This window comes from Nothoprocta perdicaria, unplaced genomic scaffold (assembly GCF_003342845.1).
Source record: "Nothoprocta perdicaria isolate Ctin4 unplaced genomic scaffold, notPer1 scaffold_400, whole genome shotgun sequence".
Taxonomy (NCBI): Eukaryota; Metazoa; Chordata; class Aves; order Tinamiformes; family Tinamidae; genus Nothoprocta; species Nothoprocta perdicaria.
Genome location: NW_020455645.1, coordinates 47,698 through 57,850, shown reverse-complemented (window position 1 = coordinate 57,850; position 10,153 = coordinate 47,698). Strand labels below are relative to the sequence as shown.

The 10,153-nt window shown below is 50.4% G+C and overlaps 1 protein-coding gene across 1 annotated transcript; it reads right to left on the bottom strand.

Moving 5' to 3' along the window:
- Positions 1-3,252: 3,252 nt before the first annotated feature.
- On the bottom strand, positions 3,253-6,861 carry LOC112952694. The gene is made up of 7 exons (XM_026045595.1): positions 6,782-6,861; positions 6,615-6,701; positions 5,557-5,779; positions 5,266-5,408; positions 4,754-4,870; positions 4,130-4,369; positions 3,253-3,450 (listed from the first exon to the last, which is right to left on the bottom strand). Exons 1-7 carry the CDS (start codon positions 6,809-6,811, stop codon positions 3,433-3,435), a joined length of 858 nt encoding a protein of 285 aa, XP_025901380.1. The 5' UTR covers positions 6,812-6,861; the 3' UTR covers positions 3,253-3,432.
- Positions 6,862-10,153: the final 3,292 nt, after the last annotated feature.

The following is a 10,153-nucleotide window of genomic DNA, read 5'->3' as shown; positions in this document are numbered from 1 at the left end:
CCCTCTCAGGGGTTTCTAGGCCTCCTAGAGAGCAAGGAGGATACTGAGCACCTCCATGCAACAACCAGAGCTCAACAACCTGCTAAATCAGGGTGCTCCTCACGTGCCCCACAAACCCAAGGGGCTTCCAGTAGTCTCCCTCTACAGCCTGGGAAGGATCTCTCCATCTTCCCAGCCAAGGGGGAGATGCAGCCATGGACAGCAGTAAGAGGAGACATTCTGCAGAGAATCACAGCCTTTGGCAGGGACAGATTCTCCCTTCATCCCCGTGCTGCCCCAGTCAGTTACCCTATCCACCAAGACKCAGGTTAAAAAGAAGGTTCAGAGCCTCAAAAGAGAGGAAAAGGAAGAGAAGAAAATCCTGCGACACCCTGGTGAGCAGGGCTACCACAGAAGCATGCTGAATCACTATAAAAGCTCTTCAATAATGATTGTGTTTCTGTGACATTACAGGCCTTTTKCTACTGCAGCCAAGTGAGACCCATGCTCACGTGTGTGTTTAGGGCAGTTCATTCACAACCACACAGGATTCCCAGACCWGGGAACCTTGTTTCTGTGTTGCTTCTCTGCAGCCCTGCCAGGGCCAGGCAGCTGCTCCAGCAASTGCCGCCCCTCACTAGCCCACCCTGGCTGCCACCACAAGAGGGGGGCTGCTCTGASAAGACACCCAGGCTGTCACTGTCCTAACACCAGGGACAAGCAGCAGGGTAATGAGGATTTTCCTTGCTATTTTCTAGATCCATTATTCCCACCCAGAAGAAAGGGCTAATTAGAGACATAACCTGCCYTGACTTGGAGCACAGAGGGTTTCCTATGCATGGCCCTTAGCAAGAGGATGGGAGAGCACAAGCKGTTTCATCTCAGGTATCAAAACCAYCRGAGCTGTTAGCAGAAGCCAGATCTCCATTTACACACCTCCCAGGCTCCACACCTTCTCTCTCTGGGTTCTCTTGCTCGAGTAACCCTCAAATCACCCCCTTTCATCACCACACCTGGCCTCACTGGTAACACCAACATGCACCACCTACCTACTTGGATGCAATTCAAGGTGATGACCTTGGAATAACAGCTCTGCATCTAGTTCTCACTCCACCAAGCCATTTTACATGCACCACACYGATTTCTCCTTTTTAAAAGCAGAACTCCAGGAGGATTTGAACAGACAGGAGCACACAGGATCRATTTGCAGGTGATCTCAAAGAGCCAGATTCAGTGCAAGGCCATGGCCTGCAAATTTTAAAGCATGATCACTCTACAGCCTGGCACTTAGACAATGAACAAAGCCACCTCCTTAATAATGCTGGAATTTGAGGTAAAGCACAGGAGCAAGCATGAAAATCCTGCACAGATTTGGGAGGAAAGCCCTTAGCTAGCTGCGTGCCACTAAAGAATTATTTATCTCTTCTTTGAAAGTGCTGGCTGCAGAAAACCCAAGAGCTAGCAAACACAAATRAGGAGCAATTGAATTAAGGCAGAACCCAGTATAGTATCCATGAGTTGCAATATCAGCTCCTTTATCAGCCTTAGGATAAAGTCTTGCTATTATTCACGGGACACCAGTGTTATGGTAGTCACAGAGAATGCAAGGTAAGAGGCACACTTACATTTTGGAAACACCACCATGGTGGAGGTTATTGAACAGCTCAGCAACTACCCAAGTTTTGGGACTCAGGACCGTTTAGCATGCTAATGGTGTAAAAACTACTGGTCTAACCTGTAGGAAAACAGCTCTGTCCAGCCTAAGGCACAGCCCTTCCACACTCCACTGGAGCAGATACACAAGGAGCAACCTCAATGCCAGCTGCCCTACTAGCACCTGGCCTAGGGAAAACCTGCTTTAGAGCCCCCAAGAGATTTCGGAGCTGCAGCCCTAGGACAGATGTCCCGACTCAGCTAATAATTTCAAATGAAAGGATTTGAAAAGAGATTCACTGCTCGCCAGAGCAGCCCTCTGCAAGATTGCTTTAGCCCTTCAGRAAAGGATGCACAGACCACAACATGCCTCAAAGCTACCTCTGGAAGATAAAGCAATCTTTAATTAGAAAAAGATTAGCACGTGATGGCCTTTGATTCAGCTGAGACCCAGCAGGGGCTGGGAACAGGGACACTTCCAGCCTCATTACAGCCCTGCCTTTGAACTCTSTCAGGTTTAACTCCTGCTCTTTCCTGTAGCCTATAAGCAATGCAAGGTATGAGAACAAAACCTTGGGGTGTTTTAATACSCTCTGCTCCTTTCAGAGCTTAGGGGGGTGGAAGTTTACTCTTCCTCAGGTGTTTCAGCCCTAGCAGGGCTCAAATACAGAGACTACTATGTTAGCARGGTGGAATTTACCATCTTGCTGCCATGCTAGACCTGGCCAGCAGCATTTCACAGAATCCTTAAGGTTGGAAGGGACCTCAGAGATCATCTAGTCCAACCCCCCTGCACACACAGGGTCACCTAGAGCACGTGGCACAGGGTGGCATCCAAGCAGGTTTGGAAGATCTCCAGAGAAGGAAGGATTTGCACTGCATAGAGTTCAGTCTGCTGGAGAGCTCAGCTCAGTCAACAGAATATTCCTGCTGCAGGATGCCACAGTTATTTTAATAGTTAGAACACTGTTAGCCCAAGGGACTGCTTGTTCACATGCAAATCTAGCTCAAGGCAGTGACACAAGGCACCAGGCACACAGACAGATCTAAAGTGATGGAGCATATTCTCCTTGAGCCTCTCCCATTGCTCAGGTCACATTTGGAAGACAGAGCCTCCTTTCAGTTTTGGTTACCGTGACTTGGTCCATATAACTTGCTGGACATGTCTAAGTCATTCCATAGCTACAGGTTGTGTTCACACACCTCCTGGGCCAAACCTGCCTTTTTAGGCCTTGGATCACCTTCCACTCTTACACCAAGCCAGAGTCCTCTCTCTATCCATTTGAAAGAAGGAGCCTTACAGAAAYACACAGCCATAGGAACCAAGAAGCAGACAAGAGACCATAAGCACCCAGTGAGAAATACTCTGGGCTCTACACAGAGATGCTTGTTCTGTCCACCCTTCCTCCCCCTCCAAGGCTGGAGACTTGCTACCTTTCTTACTGACAGAAGTGTCATTTGCAGGGTTTCTGGGTCTGTAAAAAGCTTCCCCATGGGGCAATCCRATTGGAAGGTCCCACTGACATTCCAATTCCCACTTGATCTCTGTGGGAGAGCAGCTCTGTCCCATACCCTTGGCTAGGAGCAGCCATATGATCATGCCATCTGGTACACAGAGCCTGCCATCTCCAGAGAGCCAATTGCTTCTTGATTCACATGAAAAAAATAGGGTAATTTTATTGTTAAGTTCAAAAATATTAACAGAGCATTCAACTGGACAGTTTACTCACATGGCGCAGYGGCCACAGAGAACCAGGCACCTCATAGCCACAATGCGGAGACCTGGGCACAATGAGGAGATCAGAGTTCCTGTTTATCCTAGAAAGGAAAAGATTTCACCATGAACACCATTACCAGCTCCTACCAACACTGCAGGGGTGGTGGTTCAGCTTTGCTTTGCTCAGCAACTCTACCTATCCATTTTGTTGCAAGCTGAGCTGCTTAGCACCAGTGTGAATAGAACCAGAAGGTTATTAATAAAGTGCTCTGGGGCTAGAACAGTGAACTAGATGGGTCTAGGGCAACAGAGAAACCTATGAAGTGTCATTAGTGATGACTCCCACAGATTCTTTCCATTTTAAGAATGGAAGACATTTGGGCCAGTAAATCATCAATAGATACTTGTGACCTGCTGGTAGAGCCTTTGGGTCAGAAGTGGCTGGCACTGCGTACCAACCCAAGATGCTCAACAGGCACCTGGCAGTCCTGTCACACAGGACAGGGAGGTACCCTGGGCATTGAGCACGTCTGGCATCAACAGCATACTTGGGACTGACGACATTTCCTTCTCCAGTGAGGACGCCTACAGCCCCCATAACACTSATCTTGCCCACATGATAGTGATGAGGATACAGATCTATGCCTCAAAGGCTCAGGGATAACTGCTTCCCAAGCAAGAAGGCCTCTGAGCCCAGACAGCTTACCACACATCTAYACATCTCCCACTCTACAAAGAAAGGGTGCAATAAGCCATTACTTGGCACAGAAAAGTCCTCACCTCATTCTGCAACAAACTGCTGCTCCCTTTGTGATCTGCATCAGCTCCCTGCTCCTGGGAGCTGCCATCACCATTGCTCTCAGCCTGTGRCCTTCGGGCATCCTCATTATCACTGCTAGTGACATCTGGAGCGTCTTCCCCACTGCTGGAGACAGTTGGAGCCACCGATTGCCCCTCTGTGCTCACATCCTGGGCCTCTGGACTGTTGCTACCCGTGTTCTCCACCTGTACATCCTCCACCTGAAGAATAAGGGGGTACATTCAGCTTGCAGCTCATTGTAAGGACAGGAAAACCCTTAAGGATCTTATGAAGTTCAGAAGAGTTTGAGCAAGTCCAGACAGCTCTGATCAAGGTGAACAGGGAAGACCGGACTCCTGTAGCAGCAACCATACCAATATGCTTGCAGGGTAAGGATACAGGTCTCATGTCTCTCCACCTTCTTCACAAGGGCTTGTAAACACTTGGTCAACCACAGGAAGTCATGAAGGTCAGAGCCTTGGACTGCTTACCTTTCCTTTTGCTGCCAAGGAGGCAATGACTGGAGGATTTTTTTTGAGTGACAGTACTTACAGAAAGAAAATATTCTGCAGCAAATATCCTGCAGCCTGCACCAGTCCACTCACCTGGAGATTTGATGATTCCTTCAGCACTAAAGCCCCTTCCTGCTCTTCAAACTCCAAGTCTGTCTCAGTGTCATTCTGGGACCTGTACTCCTCACTATCTGTTTCCACTTCTGATGGCTATGGGAGAAAAGATTCTGTGAGAAGGAATGTACAGACCTCGTTTTGGAAGCAGAAGTGAGGAGACCATGCTAAAAGAGCAAAAACAGGCCAAAATGTACTTTGCAGGAATGCTCATCAAAAGCAAACATTAATGATGTCTGTGATATGGTGCAAGCATGGTACCCACACTCTTCAGACACTGTGGATGTGACGTTCAAGTGATTTTTGGGTAACCTACAGTCCCTGAGGGTATATGATAGAGGAAGCTTCTTTATAGCTCTCCACACAGCAGCTCAGCACAAGCGACTTTGCAGGTCTATGCAGTGACACTCCCAGTCTACAAAGGCCAAACATTTATCTCGCATGTGCTCAGGGCCCAAGGAACTGCTCTATCCAGCACCAGAACTTCATACCTCGTAGGTGATGTCTTCAGAGTCATCTTCTAGCAAGTCTTTCTCTAGCACCACCACCCAGGACTCCTGTTCTTCCAGAGCTACATCATCCCTCTTCCTCTTGTTTGCTTTGTTAGATGGATTGATCAGAGTTTCTAGGATTTCTGCAGAGATTCATAGGAGATATGATCATAACTCATGGTGAGTAAACACGTACATTCTTGTTTCATCACTTTCTACCCAGCACATCAGCTCTAGACTCAATCTGCTTTGATATCATTCGTAGTGCCCCCAGAAAGCCTGCTCTCTTACCTTTGGGCATGTTGCTCTGGCCCCAATCTGCTGGCAGATGGCCCAGGATATTTTGGAATCTCGTGGGGATGACAGAAGAGAGGAGGCGTGCTAGTCTCCCTCGGCGTTTCTTAGCAAGCCATCCAGGCCTGTTGGGAGACTGTGTGGGCTGACACTTGCTGACAATAATCTCCACAGGGACCACAAATCCAACCCAGACTGATACTTTYTGAAGGACCTTCAGCTGCAAATAAGAGAATTGCATTAGGCAATGAAAGACCTTCCAGCTCGTTAAATTCCTTAATGATACCCTAACAACCCGCTCTTGCAGTGTGCTGCTGAGACTGGAATCAACTTTGGCCACAGACAACAAATTATCTATCTTCTTCCCAGATATCTCCCAGCTCTTCTGGCCTAGAGGCTGAGAGAGATGTCAATACCACAAGACTCCACAGTCTGCTAGATCACAGCTTTCCTATATGCAAGAACAAGTTTCACCCAGGTGCTCTTCAGAGCAGGCACATCGGACCAGTGTACTCGGCTTCCCCACCAGCAACTAGTGCTCCCACCTTGTGACTGCTCAGCTTCCAGAGTCAAACCTGAAGAACAAACCCAGTAACCCCAGACTGGAAGAGCAGTTGGGCAGATCCTTAGGCTCTSATCTAGCAAGAGAGAGGCTGTTTAACTGCAAACAAACAAAAACAAACAAACAAAAAAACCCCAAAACAACAACAACAAAAAAAAACCCTTTCCTTCTCTACAGCTTGTTTGAGTCAGAAAAGCAGAAAAAACATAAAACACATCTATTGCTCAGAGCACAGAGCAAGCCACTGTTAGTAGAAGAGGAGAAAAGCAAGAACAAGCTAGGGAGGGGGCAAGATGGGATGGAATGAGATAAGGAGTAAAAAACAGAGCATGAGCAACACTACCTGCAGAGCATGGCAAAATGAGGCAAAAAGAAAATAAAAGAAAAAGAGCAGAGAGGATCAAAATACAGAGAGATGGAAAAGAACCTGCAGCCTCAGAATTTTATCCTCCTTTCACCTTCACCTCTCCATCAGCAAAAACACATCACCTACCAGGCTCTGGACAAAACTCAGCTGAAGAACACGGCATAAGAACCTGCTGAAGAGAGAGGAGGGCTCTTTGCAGATTACTTGCCTCCCCTAAATACAAAGGGAGAAAGGTCAGACATCCTCTACAGCAATTCCAACATTACCCCCAGCAGAAACCATCCCTTTAGCACCTGGAGGAGCTCTGCACTGGCACGGAGCATACCAGGCCTTGCTTGCTGCTCAATAAAGCCAAATACACTGAACTGGAAAGCAACCTGGCTTGGTCCACGTTGTGGCCAGCATGGTAAATGTAGGCCCTGGCCCAGCTGTTCCCCATTGCACTGATGACCTGCAGGCCCCACTAATCAGCCACGTAGCCTAGTGCTCTCTCATGAGGAGCTTCTCTAGCAAGAGTCCTGCTCTTGGCATTTTGTTTAAGAGAGATAGACCTGAATTAGGGGCTTATTTTTTTTGAATTTAGGTGTGTCTGTCTCTTGTTGGGAGTTTTGGGCTGCGCTACCGAGATGCTGATCGGGGCCACCTTCCCCTACCCCACGCTGACAGACATAAACGCAAGGCAGAGGGTGATGAGATGCCAGCAGCAGCTTTTCAGATGTGCAGCAGGGTTTTTTTGTGTCTAGATGCTGGTATGGTTTGAAAAATGTGGTGCTTCATTGCCCATTGCTGCAGTTGTAATGGCATAGGAGAATCCAAAAGTACCCTTTCAGCTAGTACTACTTGAGCACCCTTGAGTAGCACTTCTAGCAGCTCCATGAAAGGAGCCTGACCTGCAAACTCCTTGTTCTGCATGTCCAKGCACTGTGAGGGATGCTCACAATGCTTCTTTCTGAGCACTGGGCGCTGCAGGGACAGCTCTGCAGGCATCCTGCCCCTCTGAGCCCCCCATGGTGGGCTCCAGGGCAGCGCAGGCACCACAGCATCCGTCATCGCTCCGTCTATGCCCTCCCTTTGCTCCGAGGCTGGGAGGAAGCTGGGGCTGGGATCTATTTTAGTCAATAAAGATGAAAGGAAGAGAGTAAACCCGATCCTTTGAAACCTCAGCCTGATTCAATTAGCCAGCTCTTAGGCCTGCATGAAACGTGCATGCACACACACACACACACACAGACTCCGCTTCACAAAACAGAGGCATCTGACCCCCCAGCAGCATTTCCAGAGGCTGCTCTGCAGCAGAGCCTTCGCGTGGTAGAATGGCTGAGGTCTGGATGCCGTGCAGGCTGTGTCCTCTCTCTGCCGYACACCTGAAGGCCCCGCTGAGCATMCTCCTCCTCAGCCCTGCCTCGTGTGGATGGTTTGTCCAGCGAAGCAGGGATGCTGCCACATGCTTGGGCTAAACTGGCCACTGCAGTACACAGCCACGTGTGGGCTCGAGTCACGTTTCTGCTCTGATGGATCTTCAGCTGATGAGATTTCTACTGAGCAGATAGTTTGGGAGCAGAGAAGGGCATTTGTGGGTGCCACTTTATCATCTTCGGCTTCCACTCCGCTGCAAGCAAAGCACGAGAGCAGGCGTGGTCCCTGGGGTGCAGGGTGCAGAGCTGGGATAACAGGGTGCACATCTGCTGCTGCATCCAGCTGAGCAGGGCAGTGCTCAGAGGCAGCAGGCCACGCTCGGGGGAACCTTCTGGAGCTGAAATCAGCATGCCAACATCTGAGCCATTGCAGAGTGCGTGCAGCCCTGCCATCAAAACTGGTGCCACCAGCTCTGGGGTGGCTGCCACACAGTCCAGAGCCACATCGTTTCAGGTACCCATCTCTGCTGCCCCCATAGAAATCGGGACATGACTGTTTATGACGCTCTAGGACAGTCTCCTTGACTTGTCCACACTCCTAACCTCCACTGGTGCCCCAAAAGACTGTCCTCACTTGTGCTCCTATTGGAACCGTCCACAAAACTCTCTTGAGAACAAGGGAAAGAGAAGTAGGGGCAAGAACTGCAGGGAAGGGGGTGTGCAGGACAGGGTAACTTATTTCAGGTTACAACAGGCCAATGTGTGTTGCTGCAGGGTCAGCTAGACGGTGCTTGGAGTCAGACAAGGCGCTGTACAGAAACTGAGATGTTTTATATCTCTGCACAGTCTCCAGGGGAGGAAAAGTTGTAAAGCAGCCTTTATCCACCTGCTAATAGAGGAGACTTCATTAGCAAGCACTGATTGTCTGGGACTGGGGCTCGGTAATCCAGCTCTGTGGCTTTGCCGCTGCCCAGCTGCGAGAGAAGAAAGGACAAAGCCCTCTTTGATTTCAGCACGGCTAAGAGAGCGAGTTTCATGTTCCCTGCCTGGAGGAAGCACAAGGGCCGTGGTGGCCATGGCCACGCACAGAGGCCCCTCTGGGGAAGCCACCTGGGGCAGACCCAGGGACGCCGGTGACTGATGCTTACCTGCAACCTGAGCCTCCCCCAGCAGAGACAGAAACACAACGAGCCCGCGAGAAACAAGAACGAGCACAACCCAAGCAACAGCAGAGACGGGAAGAAGGTTTGGGGGGGGCTAAGGCTGTTGAAAATGTTGATTCACCTCAATAACTGGGTTGACTGAGGTGGAGAATTTCCTGATGGGAGATTTATTAGAAGAAGGGAAGGGAAGGGAAGGGAAGGGAAGGGAAGGGAAGGGAAGGGAAGGGAAGCTGCACAGTGATTTTATCTTGCTCTCCGCTTTCTTGCTTTGCTCTACCTGATGCCCACAGACAGATGACTCATCCCAGGAAAGGCCAATGCTGTCTTCATTTGTTCTTCTCCCCTCCATGAGCTGCTCCCTCTCTGCCCCGAGCTCTGCAGGGTCAGGCAGCTCTTTCCATTCTTTGCATCTTTGAAGTGTCCCCTCTCCTCATCTCCATGCTCTTTTCTCACGGGTGACAGGAGCCTGGGGGCACTAGTGGCCCTGCACGTGAGAAGGAGGGCAGGAGCAGAGGTTGGGGACAAGTGTCTCCTCTTGTGTCCCTCTTCAGCCGCCTCCCCTTTGTCGGATGGGTGATGAAAGGTTGGATTCAGACGGAGCAGTGAGCTGGCAGCAGTCGTCACGGAGCGTCACTGGGCAGGGAGCAATCAGGGCTGAGCGGAGAGCATAAATACGAGTTGCTGCTGCAGGGAGCCCTGCAGGAGCCACACACCTGACCAGCACAGCTGGCACCCGTCGCTCCAGAGATGCCGCATGGGAAGGTGATGCCCTGCTCCCGCTTGCTCCAGGACAAGAGCTCCAGGGATGTTTTYCACTACGTGGTGACCCCTGATCGCATCCCACAGTTTGTTATCCCCTCCTTGGAGAGCCACAAGAGGCCTAGGCGCTTGGGCGAGGAGAAGGGGGAGCCTGTGCGGACAGCCTGGAGGAGCAGCTCGGACCCCGTCACAGAGGGAGCACTCAGCCAGCCCCGCTCCAACGCTGAGCTCGCTGCCACGCTGGAGGCCATCCCAGACCCTGTTGCCCGGGCAGCCCTGTCCCTGCCTCATCTCCCCAAGATCACCACCCCATACGGTTTTGTCAGCCTGGGGGAGAGCCCGCAGGTCACCAGTGAAGAGGCCTTGTTTCTTCACTTGGACTCCAGCT